Source organism: Mobula hypostoma, chromosome 7, assembly GCF_963921235.1.
Source record: "Mobula hypostoma chromosome 7, sMobHyp1.1, whole genome shotgun sequence".
In the NCBI taxonomy this organism is placed as follows: domain Eukaryota; kingdom Metazoa; phylum Chordata; class Chondrichthyes; order Myliobatiformes; family Myliobatidae; genus Mobula; species Mobula hypostoma.
Window position 1 is genome coordinate 127992836 of NC_086103.1, and position 22917 is coordinate 128015752.

The following is a 22917-nucleotide window of genomic DNA, read 5'->3' on the forward strand; positions in this document are numbered from 1 at the left end:
CTCCCCATCTTGCCCCTCCTATTCTATCACACCTGAAGCAACAAAATCCAGGAATATTTAGTTGCCAATCACACCCCTCCTGCAACCACGTTTCACTAATAGCTACAACATCATATTTCCAGGTATCAATCCATGCTCTAAGCTCATCCATTTTTCTTACAATGCTCTTAGCATTAAAATAGATGCATTTAAGAAACTCTCCACCTCCCACTCTCTGTTTATCCTTAACTGAGCAAACAACTTTGTTATCTTTTTTAAAAACGCAAACACGAGGAATTCTGCAGTTGCTGGAAATTCAAGCAACACACATTAAAGTTGCTGGTGAATGCAGCAGGCCAGGCTTTTTTAAAGAACGGGGCTTCCCTTCCTCCACCATCAACTCTGCTCTCAAAATCATCTCCCCCATTTCACGCACATCTGCTCTCACTCCATCCTCCCGCCACCCCACTAGGAATAGGGTTCCCCGGTCCTCACCTACCACCCCACCAGCCTTCGGGTCCAACTTATTATTCTCCGTAACTTCCGCCACCTCCAACGGGATCCCACCACTAAGCACATCTTTCCCTCCCTCCCGCTGCTTTCCGCAGGGATCGCTCCCTACGCGACTCATTGTCCATTCGTTCCCCCCCCCATCCCTCCCCACTGATCTTCCTCCTGGCGCTTTTCCTTGTAAGCGGAACAAGTGCTACACATGCCCTTACACTTCCTCCCTCACCACCATTCAGGGCCCCAGACAGTCCTTCCAGGTGAGGCGACACTTCACCTGTGAGTCGGCTGGGGTGATATACTGCATCCGGTGCTCCCGATGTGGCCTTCTATATATTGGTGAGACCCAACGCAGACTGGGAGATCGTTTTGCTGAACACCCACGCTCTGTCCGCCAGAGAAAGCAGGATCTCCCAGTGGCCACACATTTTAATTCCACATCCCATTCCCACTCTGACATGTCTATCCACAGCCTCCTCTACTGTAAAGATGAAGCCACACTCAGGTTGGATGAACAACACCTTATATTCTGTCTGGGTAGCCTCCAACCTGATGGCATAAACATTGACTTCTCTAACTTCCGCTAATGTCCCAACTCTCCCTCGTGCCCCATCCGTTATTTATTTATATACACACATTCTTTCTCTCACTCTCCTTTTTCTCCCTCTGTCCCTCTGACTATACCTCTTGCCCATCCTCTGGGTTTTTCCCCCCCTCCCCCTTTTCCTTCTCCCTGGGCCTCCTGTCCCATGATCCTCTCATATCCCTTTTGCCAATCACCTGTCCAGCTCTTGGCTCCACCCCTCTCCCTCCTGTCTTCTCCTATCATTTTGGATCTCCCCCTCCCCCTCCCACTTTCAAATCTCTTACTAGCTCTTCCTTCAGTTAGTCCTGACGAAGGGTCTCGTCCTGAAACGTCGACTGTACCTCTTCCTAGAGATGCAGCCTGGCCTGCTGCGTTCACCAGCAATTTTGATGTGTTTTGCTTGTTATCTTTTTCTTCCTTTTCCCCTACATCAACCTCCCCTCTCCTAGTCTCCTTAATTTGATTCCCTCCCCGCAACCATTCTAGTTTAAAGTCACCTCAGTAGCCCTCGCAAATCTCCCCGCCAGGATATTGGTCCCCCTAGGATTCAAGTGTAACCCATCCCCTTTGTACAGGTCACGCCTGCGCCAATAGTGGTCCCAATGATCCAAAAACCCGAATCCCTGGCCCTTGCTCCAATCTCTCAACCACGCATTTATCCTACATCTCATTGCATTCCTACTCTCACTGTCGCGTAGCACAGGCAGTAATCCTGAGATTACTACCTTTGGCGTCCTTTTTCTCAACTCCCTTCCTAACTCCCTATATTCTTCTTTCAGGACCTCTCCCCTTTTCCAACCTATATCATTGGTACCTATATGTACCACGACCTCTGGCTCCTCTCCCTCCCACTTCAGGATCTCTTGGACGCGATCAGAAACATCCCGGACCCTGGCACCAGAGAGGCAAACCACCATCCGGGTCTCCTGACTTCGTCTACAGAATCATCTATCTGACCCCCTAACTATTGAGTACCCTATTACTACTGCCCTCCTCTTCCGTTCCCTATCCTTCTTAGCTACAGGGCCAGACTCTGTGCCGGGGGCACAGCCAGTGTTGCTTCCCCCAGGTGTGCTGTCCCCCCCAACAGTACTCAAACAGGAGTACTTATTGTCAAGGGGCACAGCCACAGGGGTAATCTCTATTACCTGATTCTTCCTATTCCCCTTCGTAACCTTGGCCCACTTGTCTGCCTCCCAGGGCCCCGGTGTGACCACCTGAGAATATGAAAGGAATTTTTTTCTTGATGCTTGTCCTGTTCCATACCCATAATTCTTCAAGTTGTGCAGCAAAGCACAATTCCATAGATCTCTTGTTACTTTCAGGAGTCATCTTGGTGCCCTGTAAGGAGCAGAACTTCTGTCCAGTCTTTAAGTCTCTGCAATGCGAATGAGTGATGAAATAAGTGAGGGTACATTAAATTTGTATTTCAGACACTAGTTTGGAACGTGATGTTGTTCAACATTTGTATGCCAAGCGAGTGGGACCAGACCAAGCAATTACCTGCTCCCTGAAGAATTAGTGTTTTATTCTTTTAAAACACAGTTAAATTGGATGACAAATTACCGTATTTGACATAGGTTGTAAGTGACAATACTACATCCACTGGGTCTTAATGTTCTGCAGCCTGGAAGTCTGAGTCTCTCCAGAATTGAAGTCTCTTTTGTCCCAGAAGTACATTGTGTCTCCAAAGTTTGATCTGTTTTGTGTAGATTTCATAGATTTTTATGCTTTTGGAATGCTTATAAACACTTACTAGCAGTACTAAAAGCACAACCAATGGTTGATCTCGAGCAGGGCTTCCCAGCCACAGAGTCTTTCCATTAATTGATTCCACGAACCCCTTGGCAAATGGTAAGGCTCCATGATGTAGAAAAGGTTGGGAATTCCTGATCTAGAGTGATGTTTGGAAAGATAATTCCATCAATCTGATTGGTTGAGATTCTCTTTTATTTTAAATTGCTAGCTGTAGGTAGTTACTTATTGTTTTCATTTTTAAGTTCAGCTATCTGCAACTTGCAAGTATTATAAATTTATTATCTATTATCTCTCTTCCAGCACTTTGGGTGTCATAGTTTCATGTAAACTGAAAATTATGTTGTGACTGCTGAAACTCAGTGAAGCCATTTACCAATAGGATGGCATGTGCTTTAAAATTATTTAAGCCTCGGTTCCAGTTGTATCAGTAAGTATTATTACTTGACAGTTTAACCTGGTAGGATAATGAAATCACTAGAAGGAAAGGGTATTGTCAAAAAAAAATACACCTCTTTAACTGAGAGTTATATTAAAATTGCAGAGATTTCTGCCTTCATGGAACTCTTGTACAGCTAAATCTCAGTTATATATAGTGAGTTACTGTTAAACTCAGCATTATGCCACTTGTTCAATGCAGTTCTGAATGAACAAGTATTTTTGGACTGCCCTTTAAATGCTGCTTCTATCCTTGGCCACACATTTACTATTCAGCAGGCATGGATGAAGTTCATTTATAATGTGAGAATGCATATTAATAAGAGTTTCTGCAGGGCCTTAAGGATTGCCCGTGTCAGCATAAATCAAGTGGCTGGTGCCATAACAATAATATTCATGAATTCTTTCCCAGGATCACCAGTAAATAATTTCATCTATCAGGAAATGAGGAAGCAGCACCATGTCTACAACAGTGGGGAAGCCCATATAATCACTATCACGCAATTGGTCTGTTTGTAGATTGATTTTGAATTCATTTGCCTTTTGTAAAGAAGTCTCCAGCAAAAACAGAAAAGAAATACGTAATTGCTTGCTCTATATTGGACTGCAGGAAGCTCACTGTACACAATCAGAGCACTCCATGAGAATCCCCACACCTAACAGAAAAGTGTGTGTGTTTAATAATAGAAGGAAAAACATTAAACCGATTCGTAAAGAGGAAAGGACTTACCCAACCCGTTTTTTTAATGACAATCTGTTTGAACATCTGCGTAAGTCTTAGAACTCTCTGTTGACCCTATATGTTTTGATCTCTCTTGCAGAATATCCTTCACAGCTAATTATTGATGTTGAGAGGTCAGTCAGTCAAACCATGGATGTAAAAGAACGGAAACCTTACCGATCTTTAACTAAAAATAGGCGTGAAAAAGAGCGGCGATACACCAGTTCTTCAGTGGAAAGTGAAGACATCAAAATGCCTCACAAGTCCTACAGCTCCAGTGAAACGCTGAAAGCCTACGACCAGGACCCAAGGCTGGCCTATAGCAGCCGTGTCAAAGAGGCAGTTCATCAGGAGTCAGATGAATACTGCAGACCAGGTACTTTACATTTTTGTTTTAATTTGTGATTACTGCAAAGTGCAAGCATAAAGAATGAAACCAACCAGTTAAGAGAAACAATAACATCACAAGAACAAAGACACTGTAGAAAATGAGGTACATAGCCCGATGTGTTTCCAGGTTAAAAGTAACAGTAGTTACACCCCAATCAGAAAATCCCTTCATGCATCTATTATAGAAACGAACATTTCAGCTGTGGTCCCTGGTATAAAATAAATCAGGGGACTGAATTACAAAAGAGGTGAAGTAGCTTCAAGCAGGACAAAGGATTAAACATGTGCAGAATATGCCAAGAAAGAAAATGATTAAAGGGAAGTGGGGGGGGGGATTTATTTTAAAAGAATACTAGGGGAGAGAGGCATGTTGACTGCAAAGTTAGGGAGCAAAGTGAATGAAAGCGTGGATGAAGTAAGGTTAGAGTAGCCACCACTCTTATGCGTGCTGATTTTGGAAAGATCTGAAACCAGTATTGTATAAGGTGCCAGTAAGGGCCTGTCAGTGAAGAGTGTGCGGGACAGGATGCAGAATAAAAATCAGGTTTGCTTAGATGGACTAATGGTAGATAGGTGACATAATCGGGAGAGATCAATCTTTAAGTTAATACAAACTCAGGTGAATTAATTAATCGGAGCTGCAGTAGTGTAAAAGAGGTGTAACTGTAAAATGTTAAAAGAGAAAAGAGATATCAAGATTGATGTAGATTAATAATAAAAAGTGCAGTAACAGCTAATGTGGGGCCTTTAAAAACAGATGCAGGTTAAATGAAAATATTTATAAATGGCTATCTGATAAAGGGCCATATATCCAAGTTTGCCTTTGACACAAAGATGGGTGGCATAGTAAGTAGTGTGGATTGGAGCATAAAATTGCAAAGAGACGTTGATGGATGATGTGAGTGGGTAAATCTGTCACAGATGGATTTCAAGACAGGAAAATATGAGATCGTCCATTCTGGATAAAACTGAATAGATCAGAGTTTTTTATATGGATAAATAGCTGGCAATGGTGGAACTCCAAGGGGAGTGAAACATCTTGTACACAGCTCACAGAAACGAGGTAGTTCATGACAATATAGAAAATTTCATTGAAGCAAATACTAACATCGTTAGGTAGGGATTTAGAAGAAAGAGCGAAAGGGCTTTTTTGTTTATATCAATTCAAAGCTCTGAATAAACAATACTTCTGGATAACTCACTTTAAGGAGGATGTATTTATTGCTATTTGAAAGAAATGCAATACAAATTAACTTGAATGTAAATTACAGTTGCATCTGGTATATAGAAAGTTGAAGCATAATTTCATTGAGGATTTAGCAATATTTAGAGGAGGTTACTGAATATATAGGAAATAATTACATTAAAGGGGGGCTTAGCACACAGGATTTCAGAGACAGGTTATCAAAAGAAAACATTTTTCATTTAAATATCAGAGGAACATGGACCCAATCCCACAAGAACAATGGATAGAGGCTCAATAACTAATATTTTAAAGATTTTTTTAAAAGGTTAGCTTTATTTGTCGCATGTACATCAAAACAATGAAATGCTCCATTTGTGTCGACGACCAACAAAACCTGAGGATGTGCTGAAGGCAGCCTGCAAGTTTCATCATGCTTCTGGCACCAACATAGCATGACCACAACTTACGAAACCTAAACTGTGGATCTTTGGAATCTGGGAGGAAACCGGAGGACACAGAGGAAACCCACACAGTCATGGGGAGAACATACAGAGCCTTTATAGACAGCAGCAAGAATTGAACCCGGATTGCCTATCACTGGTGCTGTAATGAGTTGAACCAACTGCTGCACTACCATGCTGCCAACGTTAATAATATAAAGGCAGAAGTTGAAAATCAACAGGCTGTAAAGGGCTAGGGAGCCAATGTATTAGGGTGCAGGCAAGCTTTGACCTGATTGCATGGTACGTTTGTGGAGTTGGCAGGTCTGATGCTGGCTTTGTGTTTCTATGAAAGAATATATTTCACTTAACAAATCATGTATGTGATAGGAAACAGTTTGGATTCCAACAGGATGCTGAAGTTTCTCCATCTGTAGACCTATCTTCAGTAAGGCCGATGGAATCAAGGCTACTGGAAGCATGATGGATGATGACAAGATGCAGTAATAGAAGTCTCAAGTTTATTAGATATTATATTTTGCATGTATGACACTAAATCTTTGATTTTTACTTTTCATACAGTGATTATATTGAGAAGGAAAGTTAGTTCAGTATCTCATTTTGATGAAGGCAAATAAGGTCACCCCATTGCTGCATACTAAAGCGTGTTTACCACATTTTCACTTGCATGGATTTCACTTTCAAAATACCAATAGTTTCATTTCAATTCACCCATCCCCAAAAAACTACATTTGAATAATGACCTTCTCGTCCTGAATCAGTATGTGAAGTTATTATATAATTCCAATCCTTGGATTCCCTCCCCCTCATAAGAGGTACATTGGATAAATATAAAAGATTGTAGACTGAATGTCGCTTTGACAATCCACTTTAAGTAACAAATCGACCTAGATTTAAAGTCATCAGTGGGCTTAGAAGTTGAAGAAGGCTTTCAGCTCCTTGTGCATATTCCACTGTCAATTCATAAGATATGATTTGCAATACCTTATTGCACCTTACCAGGAGTTGCTAAAAAATAATCAGTGATCAGTGGGGGAAAATGCATTCCAGGTAACATATGGACACATTTACTGAAATTTTATACTTGCAATAAAAGTTGGTCTGTTCAGGAATGCATGAGGATAGGTGACATCACTGAACTTGTTTACTTCAATGGCGGGGAACGGTCTACCAAAAATTTCCTCTCTTAAATTACCGCTTGGTGAAATTCAAGCTCAATTCCATAGCCATAGACATACATATCCAGTGTATTAATGTTGTGAAAATTAGCTTTATGCAATAGTAGCCGAGGACATTACAAACATAATACAAATTTTCATAAATTGTAAATAATTTACACTGACATTATATGTATATTTTCTTTAGTTTGCCATGTAAGTTCAAAGAGAGTGCAAAAAAAATATATTGTCTGAGATGGCATTATGGTTTTCTGGTCCGACCAGCCAAGATTTCGAAGTTTTTATTCACTTCAAAGAGCTGATCAAAGTGTGTCAGATGTTCTCAGTGGTTGTTTATCAAAGGTTCAAAAGCCAGAGTCAATTCAATGTCAGAGAAATGTATACAATATATATCCTGAAATGCTTTTTCTTCACAACCATCCACGAAAACAGAGGAGTGTTATCATCTCTATAATGAAATACACTAAACTATATGTTGTACTATTTTTGAAATAATATTGAAAACAAATTCACCATCAATTATTTTGTAGTCTGTGACTCTTACCAAAAATCCCCAAAATAGCCTGCTTTTTAAACAACAGAAAGCCACAGAATTTCAAATTTCCATTTTTGCAACTCTCCAGCAGGTTAGTAAATTCTAAGGGTATCTCACAGAACTATAGCGCTACATGCTAACAACAAATGCAGACACTACTTGCAGTTTTTCAGCACTTGTATTTTACCAGATCAATGAGGATTTTAATTGTTACTGCAATTTAAATAATCCAAACAACAACAATGACTGCTGTGTTCCATCGAAAGCAGTTTGGAAGATCCTATCGATTTATTGGTTCCTCCTGTTGAGTTATGCCCTTTTTTTAAAGGGCAAATAGGACTCAGGGTATGAAATCAATTTATCCCATGGACGGCATTTGTTGTAAGAAGTTTTGTTTCCAGTTTTTGTGGCTGTATTTTTCTTCACAATTTATGAGAATATCTCCCAAAAGCAACTGCTAATATTGGGGTTAATAACTACTAATGCTCACATATCATGCTGAAATCAAAATAATTTTTGATGCTACAACATGCCACTATAGTTACCCTGAACTGCTGGTTTAAAAGGACACAGGAATTGCCGGACCTGTGGAAAAGTCATTATTTGTTAGTTGTTTATGCTTGAGTCTCTGCAGAAAATCAATATGTGGTAGCCTGTAATAACCAGCTGTTTATATTTGTGGTTTATATTCAGTATCAAACTTGGAGAAGTTGTTCTTTCTTGCAGCTTGTATTCATTTTATCCTGATGAGCCATATCTGTCACAGCTAACATAGGAGACAGAGAGATGAAGAAAATTATGAAAATTGAAAGCTATCTCTTTCTTCCTTTCTTTAACAAATAGACTTTTTCCTCTGTTCAAAAATATTAAATTTTTATTCATCTTGATATTTATAAAGATAGTTAAATCTATTGGGACAGTTGGATTACAAGAACCTGATGTAAATTAAACTGATTGAAGATTGGCATGCCCATATTTCTCCTTGAGAATTATTGTACTAGTACCAGAAGTGGACATGATATCATTTCATGTTACATATGAGTTAGTATGGAGTGGTCAATTCAAAAGCATCTAAGAGATTGGAAACAACAGATAGCTGCTAAAACTTTCACAGTAACATTCTACTGGATTTTACTGAAAAAAAGTGTTTGGGTGATGTACACTGATATTAATATGAAAATCAGCCAAAAGAAAGAGACTCTATCAACTGAAAATGATCACACTGGTCAATCCCCACTGCTCTATGATGAGTCTCATTGAAATGGTATCCTGTGCTTCAGAAATTTTCTGGTATATTTTGCATTTGTTGCATATTAGCACATACGTTAAATAATAATCAGCATCAACATCTGGTGCCATGTGTCTGTGATACTGTTGCAAATATGTTCTCCATTGCCGAATGTTTACACCTATCAATAATTGCAGGATACTCCAAGAGTGACTGATCTAGTGTTTCATAAGAGTTGTGACAATAAGTTGCAACATTATGTTTTTTGCACTGACCTGTGAAGGCAAGCATGCCATATGCCTTATTCACCATGTGAAACAGCCTGTGTTGCCATGCTCATTGAATTATAACAGTTTCCCCTTAACCTCTCTGTTCACCAACATTCTTTCGTGCCCTGCCATTTACTGTATGTGTCCTACTCCCTTTACAGTTGATTTATTTTGCTGCAGACATCTTAATTGCCTAATGCCGCCAACATGTATTTTTGCCAATGATCCACTGTTCCTTCCTTGTGTTGATCCCTAACACTACATGCTTTGTCATGTAAATGTATTTCTTTTCCCAATCTCATCATTTTGTATTCATCAGAAAGAATTATGTTATTTCTTTCCATGACTAGTTTTCCAATCCAGCAGGATTTGTTAGAATCTGATTGGGCTGATTTTGATTCCTTTTTTTTAAAGAAATAATTTCAACGAGACCAGGCATGTTAGCTCCTTTTATTTGCACTTCCAAATTGTTGATATGTAGTGTATCCAGCATTGGTCGCAAAGCTAATTTTCACCTCTCTTTACTGCCATGCAACTCTATTCAATAAATTGCATTTTTTGCCGCACTTGACATCCCTTTGAGCAAATGCAGATCTTAGATATCTCCTTGCCTGTTGAGCTTTTACGTGGCACTGTGGCCTTGTTGAAGTTTATGCGTACAAGACACAATTCACAACATCCGATGTATTGGCAAACAATTTTGGCAAGGAAATCGGCTAGGTACTGTACATAAATTTTTTTATAAAATCTCTGCTCTGTCTCCATCTTTGCATTAACTTCTTTAGTGATGGAACAAGTTTGTTTTCGCTCTTAAGTATGCTTGGCAAACATAGCCTCAATAGTATTCTTAATTAAGTAACTGAGAAAATCATCAATGTGAGAATATCGCAGTATTTTCTGATTTACGGGTTGTTGTGTTTCAGGAACAAATTTTTCTCTGCATGAGTTGGGACTGACCGAAACAACGCCTCAGCTCCCTGCTGGATATCATACAGAATTAGGTCTGTCACATCGTGGATACTCCCTAAGCACTGGCTCTGATGCTGACACAGAGACAGATGGAGTCATGTCTCCGGAAAATGCTCTGAGACTTTGGGGGAGAAATGTTAAATCCTCGCGCAGCTCCTGTATGTCGAGTCGAGCAAATTCTGCACTTACTCTTACAGACACAGAGCATGAGAACACAGAAAACGGTAAGAAGCCAAAGACGTACTTCCATTCTCCCATTTTAGTATTGTAGTTGGTTATCACAAATTGTACTGCATTCATTTCAATGACCAGGGCAGCTGAACCAGATTGGACAGCAAATTTATCATAGCCTGCAAGCTAATTTTTTAACATGATACTATGTTCCAAATAAGCTTGATTATTTTTTCTCTCTCTGAAGAACTATGACCTCAAATGTATCACCACAGTCGCTGCATATGACCATTGCAATAAAAATGGCAAGTACCTTTGCTGTTCTGGCCATAAAGCCAATGCCTTTTCAGCTGAAAGAAAATCAACACAAGCTTCTGATTCACAAAGAAATGTCAAATAAACATGATGATGTCATTGCATAGTAAAACCTTTAGTGAATGACCTGTGCAATTTACTGCTATTTGATTGTTGTAATGTATAACAATCGCTAATGGGTATAACCAGTGGGTCAAGTGAATGTTTTGTTCAATTTGCCAGCCCTTTCCTACAAAAAAAAGGTGGTAGTCCTTTCTCTTTCCATTTTGTTTCCTCCATCAGTTTTTATGCAAATACACCTCTTCCCATTTTTACTTGAATTTGTAAGAGTACAACCTTATAGTTTAACCTTGAAAAAGGCTCTTTGAATCTCAATTCTGCCCTTCCAGTGAATGAGTTTAAACAGCTCATCAATCAACCTGTCCTTGTCTTTGATCATCACATAACTCAGTCAATATCCACAACGTTTCTCCTCCTATAATTATGATTTTTCACACACTACGTGCATGAGATTTTGTCTAATGTTTCATTGATATCAATAAAAATCAGACTTTGTAAGCCCATTGGTAGAAAAGTGTTTCTTTTTTCAGTCACAGGCATGAAATATGCAATGTAGAAGCATGTGCATGTTGAATTCTAGTTTTGACATTCAACTTCATTGATGTCAAAGTTGTTCATTAGTTACTACGTTGCATGTTGAGGTCTTGCAGGCTGAGACATGCTTCTACTGTCTTGTCTAGTTTGGCAGTGCGATATTACTGATTCATTGTTTCTTCTTTGGTCCATTCACTGCTTGATCTTTTTCATCTCTCTAGAATAATGAAACAACTGACATAGTAAGATTTTCATACCTTCGTATATTGTATCTTGATTTATGTTATTCCTTTGTATCTCTTAATTAAGATGATGGAGTGCATTACATATGATGAACCAACTTTATCTCTGTTCCCAAGTTCCTTGAATTCAATCTTCAAGTAGCTTCTTTCAACAAGCTCTAATCAGTTACAGAATGTTTTTCTTCTAGTTTTCTTTCTTTTTGATCCCCTTATTCTCTCCACAGTGTTAATGGCACTGTTGCAAATTGGCTTCAAGAGAATGCTGATTGCTTCTTTGCTCTTCCATCTCTGACCATTCAAACAGTTTTTCTCCAAACTGTCTCACTAAGAGCAATAACTAATATATTGCTTCCCTCACCTTGTGCCCTGTACTCATTGTTGTAGCAGTGTTTGCATTAATCCCAACAATTAAACATAGGTGCAGATGGACCTACCATCATCCTGTAAAGTCATTCTGTTTTCTTCCTCAAGATTGTTTTAGCTTTTGAAATACTCTTTTTATAATATCCTGCCAAAATGACCCTTAGCCTGAGTAGTTTGATCCCACTGTCCTAAATTAGCCGTAAGTGCTGGACTATCAATATAATGGTGAATTTAATGTACAATCTAACTTGCCTGATTTTAGAGCTGTAAATTATAAAGCAACCTCAGGCAAGGTTCAGAGGCAGGGTTGAATTCGACTATTGGAAATATACTGTTCCAAGTTGTGCTTTTTCTTCAGTTGGTTTGTAAAAACGTTGTCTTGAACATGGAAACATGAATTCAGCCCATCACAGAATGTTCATTCCTGGCCATTTTTGTTCAGGCATTTATTTAATGAAATGGTTATTATTAATTACTATATTGGTATTAGTTACTGTTGGTTAATATTTATAGCTATTATTAATTAATTATGCCAAACAAATTAAAAATGTTGTAAATGTGAGAACGCCTTCCATGATATTTTTTAAAAAGCAAAACTTATTTAACCCCAATATTTTAAAATTATAGAATGTACTCTCAAGTTAACTAGTACCTTGGAAGATGTAGCCTAACAGTGACCATCAAAATAGTCTTCAGCAACACCATTCCACTGGTGACCTTACTTGTTACACTCCATAATGTAGGGATATATGAGAAGTACACCATCCTGTCTCTGAAGCCTGTCACTTAGTGGCTGCTCTATGCCATAAGTCCATCTTTACCAATTTTCTTGGTTATCAAACATTCATTAATTACTAATTTAAATTGTATAGCATCAGTTAGTGTTTCTGGAGGTAAGTAAGAATATTAATTTCCAACTTGGAGTCCCTTCTAAATTTGCTCCCAAAGATCTCCCACTAATGATTAGACTAGGCTCCATAATGCTGCAGCTCTCAACTAGTGGAAACATTTTCCCTCTGTCTGAAACACTGCTCTTTGATCCTTAATCAAATTATCCGCTTTTGTTTGAGAAATGTCAAAAAGCTTAAACAACGGCTGATCTTGCAATTTCAAGTAACCTTACTTCTTATTCATCAAAGCTATCTTCTTGGTGATACTTGTTTTCAAATTGTCCTCGCTTATCCTTGATTCCTTGTTCATCAACTGAGGAACTCTTCTGTGCTTTCAAAATTCTTTCACTCCATTTCTACCTTGCACTAAAAATTCCTGTTTATCTTCCACTATGGTCAATATATTTGCTGGTAATCTTTTCAATTTTAATGGCTTATTTCACACTGGATGGTTCTTGTGTGTAATTTTTCAGGTTTACTGCTATGCAGCCACACAATGCTGATCTCACCAAGCTGACTAATAGCAGTAATAATTTAAACTACATGTGGTTTGATTAGAAGCACGTACATCAAAGTGCAAGCACATTATAACATTTAAGCCATAAAGTTTAACATTTGTGCTATTCTAGGTCATGTTGTTTTACCTTAAGTAGTTATTGCATATTTATAATTCTTTAAAAAAATAAGTAATTTGTTTTACATCTGAGTATTCATGCAGATCATATTTTTCCTGGTACTACATACCATATGTGGTTAAACTGCTTGCTACAATAAAGTGTAATTAGGACTCGACATAATTATCTCATTTATTCTCAACTTAAAATCAACAGGAAAATGAAAAAAAAATAAGTTAATGCTATTTCCTGGTAGTGGCCTTTCAAGAGTTCTAAAGCACAAAAAAAGCTTAAGGATGAGCAAGTATTATTAAAAGGTCATTTTGCTACTTGAAATGGCACCAACTCTTGTGACTTGTTTCTAGAGTAGAATTCTTTGAACTGTCAGAATATTTAGATTGTTACACATGGAAGCAATTTTTTTTGCCATTGGTAGAAGTACAAACTAAGGTTATTCACAGCAAAGACTTGTGTATTTCACCTTTCCATATTTATTTACTCAGACTCAAACACTACTACAAAAGACCACTGTGACAGTGAAAAGGCAATTCTGTGTAAAGTTAAAGTAACAATTGGATGCATGACAGCCATGGCAGGCATTGCACGTCATTACTTTCTGTAAGGCAAAACCTAAAAGCATAAATGGCAGTGATGCTACACTCCCTGATGAACAAAATGCCTTTATGTGTATTTTGAAAGGGAGGAGTAACACTGCACCTGTACAAAACCCCACAGAGTCTGGCAAACAACCCTGTGATCTCTGTCTCGGAAGCCAACATGAGGACGTTCTTCACAAGGCGTCAGGGCCCAACAGTGTATCTGGCAGGGTACTAAATATCTGTGCCAACTACCTGGCTGGAGTGTTCAAAGACATATTCACCTCTCACTGCTGCAGTGAGAGATTCCCATTTGCTTCTGGAGGGTATCAATAATACCAGTGCTCAAGAAGAGCAGGGTAAGCTCCCTCAATGGCTATCGTCCATTAGAGGTCACATCTACTGTGATGAAGTGACCTGAGAGGTTGGTCATGGCTAGAATTAACTCCTGCCTGAGCAAGGATCTAGACCTGCTGCAATTCAGCTATTGTCACAACAGACCTACAGCAGATGCCATCTCACTGGCTCTCCACTTGGCCTTGGAACACCCGGACAACAGAAAAACATACATCATAGTGCTGTTTATTGATTACAGTTTGGAATTCCACACTGTCATCCCTTAGTATTTAATTGCAAGCTTCAAAACCAGGGCCGCTGTACCTCCATCTGCAATTGGATTCTTGATTTCCTTGACTGGAGACCAGAGTCGGTGTGGTTTGTTAATAACATCTCCTTCTCACTGATAGTGAACACAGGCACAATTCAGGGATGCATGCATAGCCCACTTCTCTACTGTCTTTACACTCGTGACTGAATGGCTAGGCATAGCTCAAACACCAAGCATAAATTCACCAATAACACAACTGTTGTTGGCAGAAGTCAGATGGCAACGAGGAGGTGTGCAAACATGAGATAGGTCAGCTGGTTGACTGGTGTCACAACAACAAATATGCATACAACATCAGCAACAGCAAGGAGTTGATAGTGGACTTCAGGAAGGAAAGTTGGAAGAACACACACCAATTTCCATTGAGAGGTCAGCGGTGGAAAGGATGAACAACTTCAAGTTCCTGGACATCAGCATCTTGGAGGATCTATCCAGAAGATCTAACACATTCATGCAATCAAAAAAGAGGGCACACCAGTGGCTCTCATCATTAGGAATTTGGAGTTTATGGTATGTCACCAAATTTCTACTGAAGTACAATGAAAGCTTTTTGACTGGATGCACTGCTGCTTGGTATGGTGCCTCAGTGCACAGGATTGCAAGAGCCTTCAGCCGATTGTAGGCTCAGTCTGCCCCATCACAGGCACAACCCTTCCTGCCATTAAAGATGTCTGCAAGAGGCAGTTCCTCAAGAAGGCAGCAACCATCATTAAAGACCCTCACCATCTGGGACAGCCATCTTTGCATTACTACCAAATGGGAAGGGCTTGAAGAACTACATTCAATGATTTAAGAGCACCATCAGATGTCTTAATAGTCTAGGAACACGACCTCATTATTCTCGTAACATCGTAATTTTTTGTGCTTTTCACTGTTCTGCTGCTGCAAAACAACAAATTTCGCAATATATCTCAGTGGTGATAAACCTGATTCTGTTTCTGATTTGGATATTAGTATTCTTTATTTTGTTTGTCAGCTGATGAACGTAATTTCTTTGTGAATCAGAAATATTCAGAGGCAATGAAGTGATGGCTGCCAGAACTGAGGATCCATTGCAGTCCATCCCTGGGTTATGAATGCCCCTGCGTATGAATGAGCTCCCATAATATTATTAATTTCAGCAGTGCAACAAACGTACATGTATTCATTTCTATGAATAGCAGAACTAGTTTCCCCTCTCTCTCCTCTTTTTCCTCTATCAGCATTTGAATATATACAGGCTCACTGTTTTCAATAGAACTGGAAACTAAAAGTTTCCTGCATTCTATATGATCTCGGGTGCACTCCAGACTCCGAAAGTAAAACTTTCTTCATGTGTGTATTTTGTGACCATGATACTGATGGAGCAGCAGGGGTGGAAATTGATTCATCGAGAATGATTAAGTGTTTAGGCATGGAGGGATAAAACAGGAAATCTAGATTTACCCTGATCAGAATGGTTGCTGCAAGCCTGCAGAAAGAATGCAGCAGGTTTTCTAAATAGAAGAGGCTGCAGTGCCAAGGCCATTGCTAACAATTGGTTATATTTAGGAGACTTTGTAAGCAATGCTGTCTCCATTACTCCTAGTTTGGAAAGTGCAGGTATGAAGATCCTCGTAGTTCATCTTTCATTGCAGTTGGTTGGTGGGAGAAAAAGTCAGATGAGTTGAAAACTCACATATGAACATAAAAAAAAGTTTAAGTATAAACCTTTCAACCCTTTTCCAATGCCAAAAGCTACTTTCAGTAACTTTCATTTTCTGACCCCCATAGCCCTTCATTCACTTAATGTCCAAAAATCTGTTTATCTCTAAGTTGAACATTCTTAATGACTGATCCTCCATGGATTTCCATATCTCTAGAGGTAGAATAGTTGTAGAACACTACAACACAGAAGCAGGCCCTTTGGCCCATCTAGTCTATGCAGAACCATTAATCCACGTCGTCCCATCGACCAGCACCCTGTATAGCCCTCCATACGCCTCTCATCCATACACCTATCCAATTTCCTCTTAAATATTGAAATTCACTGTGCATCCACCACTTCTGCTGGCAGCTCATTCCACACTCTCACCATGTTATGAGTGAAGTTTCCCCTCATGCCCTCATGTACCCCTTAAATATTTCACCTTTCACCCTTAACTCATGATCTCTGGTTATGGTTTCACTCAATCTCAGTGGAAAAAGCCTTCTGTCAATCATCTACGTTCTAGGGAATAAAGTTCTAATCAATTCAATCTATCTCCATAGCTCAGATCCACAAGTCCCAGCAACATCCTTGTAAATTTTATTCTGCACTCCTTAAATCCTATTTACATTTTTCCCAAGGGTTCAGTCTTATTTACATCTTTCCTGTAGGCTTAAAGAATAACCACAATTCAGGAGAACAAACCCACTCTCCGTCCGGGATGCCAGATTCCTTGTTCTGAGACAGTGACGCCTGGTCTTAAACTTTCCATCATCCATCGTTTGATCTGTTAATTCTCATTAGAAGTTTGTACATTCAGAATCAGAGAGTCACACAGCACAGAAACAAGCCCTTTCACCCAACCGGTCATAGAGTCATAGAACACCACAGTGCTGAAACAGGCCCTTTAGCCTGTGCTGAACTAGTAATCTGCCTAGTTACATAGACTTGCACTCGGACCATAGACCTCCATACCTCTCCCATCCATTTACCTATCCAAATTTCTCTTAAAAGTTGTAATTGAACCCACATCCACCACATAATGCTGGCAGATTGTTCCATGCTCTCACAACCCTCTGAATGAAAAAGTTCCCCTTAAGCATTTCACCTTTCATCCTTAACTCATGACATCTAGTTGTAGTTTCACCCAACCCCAGTGAAAAAAGATTGCTTGCATTTCCCCTATCTATCTATCTCATAGTTTTGTATACCTCTATCAAGTCTTCCCTCATTCTCCTACGCTTTCTGGAATTAAGTCCCAACCTATTCAAGCATTCCCTGTAACCCAGGTCCTCAATTCCTGGCAACATCCTTGTAAAATTTCTCTGTACACTTTCAATGTTATTGATCCTGTAGATAGGTGAGCAGAACTGCACACAATACTCCCAATTAGACCTCACCAAATGTCTTATACAACTTCAACATAACATCACAACCCCTGTATTCAATACTTTGATTTATGAAGGTCAGTGTATCAAAAGCTATGCCTAAAATGCCATCTACCTGTGATGTTATTCCAAGGAATAATGGATTTCTATTCCCAGATTCTTCTGTTCTATCACACTCCTTAATGCCCTCTCACAAAGCCCTACCCTGACTGGCCCTCCCAAAGTGCAACACGTCACACCTGTCTGCATTAAATTCCATCTGCCATTTTTCAGCCCATTTTTCCAACTGGCCTAGATCCCCCTGCAAGCTTGGATAGTCTTCCTCACTGTCCAGTACATCTACAATCTTGGGTGTCATCAACAAACTTACAGTTCCAATTTACCCATTATCATCCAGATCATTGATATAGATGACAAACAACAGTGGACCCAGCACCGATCCCTGCAGCACCCCAGTAGTGACAGGCCTGCAGTCAGAGAGGGCGCTATCCACTACCACTCACCAGCTGCTCCTGCGAAACCAATTTACTACCTCATCTTGAGTGCCAAGTGAATGAACCTTCTTGACCAATTACCCATGCAGGACCTTGTCAAATGCCTCGCTAAAGTCCATGTAGACAGCATCCACTGCCTTGTCTTCATTAACTTTTCTGGAACCTTCCTCAAGCCTGAAACGTCGACTGCGCCTCTTCCTATAGATGCTGCCTGGCCTGCTGCGTTCACCAGCAACTTTTATGTGTGTTGCTCAAACTCTATAAGATTGTTTAGACATGATCCACCATATACAGAGCCACGTTGACTATCCCTAATCAGTCAGTCAGCCAGTCTCTCTCTCTTTATATATATATATATATATACACACACACACACTCACTCTCTTATTTGTTTATTTATTTATTTATTTACAGGGCCAGTGACGGCTTGCTAGAGTCCTCTATCCTAGGCCACTCTTTCAAACTGTCCCCAGGTGTAGCCCATCTTCAACATCCTTCCTCTACCAGGCAGGAGGTCGTTGGGACTGTTGTTGTTGTTTCAGTAGCACTGGGGTTTTACACGATGGGGTTCCTAGCACCATACTGAACCCTTCTCTTTCTACAGTTAGTATTGGGACAATACATGGCAGAGTTCATCAGACTCACTGGCCTATAAATTCATGGCTTATTCTTAGAGCGATTCTTAAACAACTGAACAACATTAGCTATTCTCCAATTCTCTTGTTCATCCATGGCTAAAGACATTTTAACATGGGGTTCTGTTGATTTAGACATGATAGAGTGGTAACACCTTTGCACAGTACTCTAGTTCCAACCTCATGAGATTACCACTCATTCTTTTATATTCAGGGCAGTATAGGTCACATCTCTTCAAGTAGGGCAGTCCTCTAAAGCTAGAATCAATATGGCAAATGTTTACTGTGCTCTCTCTATAAGACATATTTACTTCCTTAGTTAGGGAGACGAGACCTGTGCCTAATGTTCCAGATCCCTGATGCAGTCACATCTGGCTGTATAAGACTCTGGTGAGGCCCAATTTGGATCAGCTACCTACAGGAAAGGGACCAGTAAGGTGGATCTCATTCTCATTCTCTCTCTCTCTCATTCTCTCGTTCATTCATTCTCTCTCTCTCTCTCATTTTCTCTCTCTGTTATTTTCTCTCTCACTGTCATATCCTCTCCCTTTCCTTCTCCTTCTCTCTCCCCCTCTCTCCTCCCCCCACTTCCGCTTCCCCTTCCCTTCCAACCACCAATTTTGATCCCCTCCCAGTCCCATTCCATTCACCCACTATCTACACATTTCACGCAACAGTTACCCTCCTTTATCTGGTTCTATCTGCCTGCTTCTCTTTAAAATAGTTCCCCTTATTACCGTACATTCTTATCTGATTCCAGCACTTGTGTTTTCTCGTCCTTGCTCTTCAAGCTCCAGTTTGTCTCCACCTTCACCCTCACTTCCTGCCATCTGGCTCCATCTACCCCCACCCCCCCCCCCACACCTCCACACACTTTATTCTTACCTCTCCTTTTTTCACTCTGCTACCACTTAACCCCCACCTGCCTGTCTTCCAACTCAACTCTCCTGCGTCCCCACCTAGCTCCTTCTGTCTGTCATTCCTCACCCCTCCTAAATCTACCTATTACTTTCCAGCCCTGTCTCACCTCTCCCCCGACTACCTTCCCTCTCCACTCTCAGTCCTGATGCAGGGTCTCAGCCACACTGCCAAAAATTCCTGTCCCCTCCACAGATGCTGCAGGGTCGACTGTGTTCCTCCAGCAGTTTGTTTTTCACTTGAGCATGCAGTCCTGATCAAAAGTCTCTTAAGTGTCTTGAACCCACAGACGGCCTGACTAGGGTCTGTTCTGAGCTAACAGAGGAGGAAAGGTGGCAAGGCCTCGGTGTTCTGAGCTTTTCAGTAAACTTTGCAGTGAGCCATTCACGAGCATCTGAGAGCTGCCGTGTGTCGACAAAACGAATATGGAAATGATTGTCCTCAGGCAAAAAGAAGGATTGTAATTGCCTTGGAATTTTTCAAGCAACTTTAAATAATGGAGTAGTTGTGTATAAACGAAATGAATTAAATATTGACGGCTGGCACATTTGATAAATATTATATGCATGTATCAAAATGTCTTGATTTAAAACTTTGGTTTGTGCTGTGATTGGATTTTAGCCGTGTTAGAAGTGAATATACTACAATGCTCAACACTTTCAGACACAGGGAGAAATCAGCCAGAAGTTAATAACCTTGACTGCAGTATAGTAACCCAACCTAGGTTATACACATATATCTTTGCATGTCTGATGAGGGCAAGATCGTCCTCATTTATCTTCCATAATTATTATCACTTTTGGTTCATGAAGTACAGGAAGATAATGATCTATGTGTTGAGTCCTTAACCCTGAAACTATGGAATTGTGTCTCAGTGGAAACAAGTAGATTGAAAATTCTGTATGTCTAAAGCATGCAGCAAAATGGCATCTTACCAGCACGAGATCCCATCAACTTTTAGCATAAATTCTTGAACTATAACCTGACCGATACAAAATTGAACACAATCTTAATCTGATAATTTTTTGATGAAATATCATCCAGAAGTACAAACATATTCTCTTCGGCATCCATTTTCAAGTGTTTACTGTAGTTTACAGGGATATATAATGGCCGAGCTTTTGCTGAGAAATGGCTTATCACCGTTCACTGAGTTTACTCTTCTGACCTAAATGAAAGTTCAAAAACTACGGACCTCATTGCGTGAATGCAGAATTTCTTCTCTAAGTCTACGTCCACACTACGCCGGATAATTTTGAAAACGCTGGTTTCGAGTAAAAACAACAGGCGTCCACACTAAGCGTTATTCAAAATATCAAAATATCTCTGTCCACATTAGACAGATATTTGGGCAAACCTCCTCCTACTGGGCATGTGCAGGACACACAGAAAACAAGCAAAGAGGAAATAGTATACTTGGTGCACTTTTGTCCAGTTACAGAGTAGAAAAACTTAAAAGGAATTGCTCTTGGCTCTCGCGCAGGAGGACTTAAAAGTAAAAAAAGACAAATCCTGAAGCGTATGGAGGCAACCGACAGGGAGTTCGCGGACAGTATGACCCGGCTGATGACGAACATTGAAAAACTGAGTAACTCTGTTGCATTAATAAAGCACCTTGTTAAATGTATAAAACATTTCTGCATCAGTGTTATCTTGTATTTCCATACAATGTTACATTAGGCTGTTACACATCTATTGTCAGAGAAGTAATTGCATAAATAGGTAAACCACCTTGGTTCTTGATCCTCCAAAATATTCCGCATGGAATTTAAACTGGAGGTGGTGGAGGGTGTTTTCTGTCCTTACCTTCATACAAGGAAGGACAGAAAACAGGGCAAAGTGAGTATATTTATTTATTCAGTAAGCTATGGGTCAAAGTATTTGGTGAGTACATTTCTAACTCTTCTGGCTTCAGTCTCATTGCCGTCTGTTCTGAAATTGTTAGGTTCTGCGAAGCGCAGAATCAAATATCGCTGTGATGATTGTACGCTCTAGTATCAATTGTTTGCCGACAATAAAGTAATAATAATAAGAAGAAGAAGAAGAAGAAGAAGAAGAAGAAGAAGAAGAAAACAATGAAATGCCACACTGCCACCATCTGTTGCGGCTCCTCATGACAATGGTTTTAAAAAGCTCAGTTTACCATGTTCTCACTGCAACGGATATTAGGCATTTTCAGATTTATTCACTCTGGAGACCGTTTCTGAAAATCTCCGTTTTCGGGGGATGAAAACTCCGTTTTAGTGTGGACAGAGGGTCAAAACAAAGAGAAAAAGCTTCGTTTTCAAAATTATCCAGCGTAGTGTGGACGTAGCCTAAGTCAGCAAGATAGGCTGTGTACTGGTATTAGAATCAACTCCAGGAGAAAGCAGGGTCTCAGGTTGTTCAGATAGGAATTCTGTACTTGATCTCGTTAAGACCAAATAGCCTTCTGTTAGTTTATTGAATGCAAAGGAAAGTATTTATTCATTTAAAATGACACTTTAATGGATTATAGTTTAACATGTTCTCATTAAACCTAAAAAGTTTCTTTTTGAAGTTTTATTGACTTGTTAATTTAATTATTTTAAAGTGGTTAAAAACGTTTCAATAACCTGCTGCTGCTTGTGAAGAAGTTGTATGTTCTCCCCGTGACCGTGTGGGTTTCCTCCAGGTGCTCTGGTTTCCAGCGGTTTACTGATTGGTAGGTTAATTGGTCATTGTAAATTGTCCTGTGAGTAGGCTCATATTAAATCCAGGTGTTGCTAGGCAACATGGCTTGAAGGTCCGGAAAGGCCTATTCTGCGCTGTATCTCAATAAATAAAAATAAATGTTTTTTTTAGTTTTTGAACTTCAATCTTTTTTCAACACTTATGTTTGAGTTTATAAGTTTTTGTATGTGTTCTGGGTGTTCAAAAAGGTTTATGTCTTTGATAGGCTTGGCTGGGTCTAGAGATATAGATTAACCTACTTTCATTTCTCCCTTTTATTTTGTGTTTAGAACCACTGCACATAATATCTGTTTTACAATGTTAAGCCCTTATGACAGGCAAGTATTTGCCTCAGTGAATCCATTCAGTGTTTCAGCTGAATTCCCATTTGGAGGATCACTGAACCTGGGTTGGTTGATCTTTACTAAATTCACTGGTGAACATTGTTTGTTCTCTGCTAACTGGAATGTC

The 22917-nt window shown here is 39.8% G+C and overlaps 1 protein-coding gene across 4 annotated transcripts in view; it reads left to right on the plus strand.

The window, feature by feature from the left end:
* tenm4 (teneurin transmembrane protein 4) overlaps positions 1-22917 on the plus strand; it is an 806559-nt gene that overhangs the window by 350879 nt on the left and 432763 nt on the right. For all 4 annotated transcript variants that reach the window (XM_063053966.1, XM_063053965.1, XM_063053964.1 and 1 more), the window contains exons 2-3: positions 4087-4362; positions 10157-10426. In XM_063053966.1, coding sequence (XP_062910036.1) covers positions 4137-4362; positions 10157-10426 — 496 coding nt within the window. In that variant the 5' untranslated portion in view covers positions 4087-4136. The remainder of the gene's footprint in view (positions 1-4086; positions 4363-10156; positions 10427-22917) is intronic.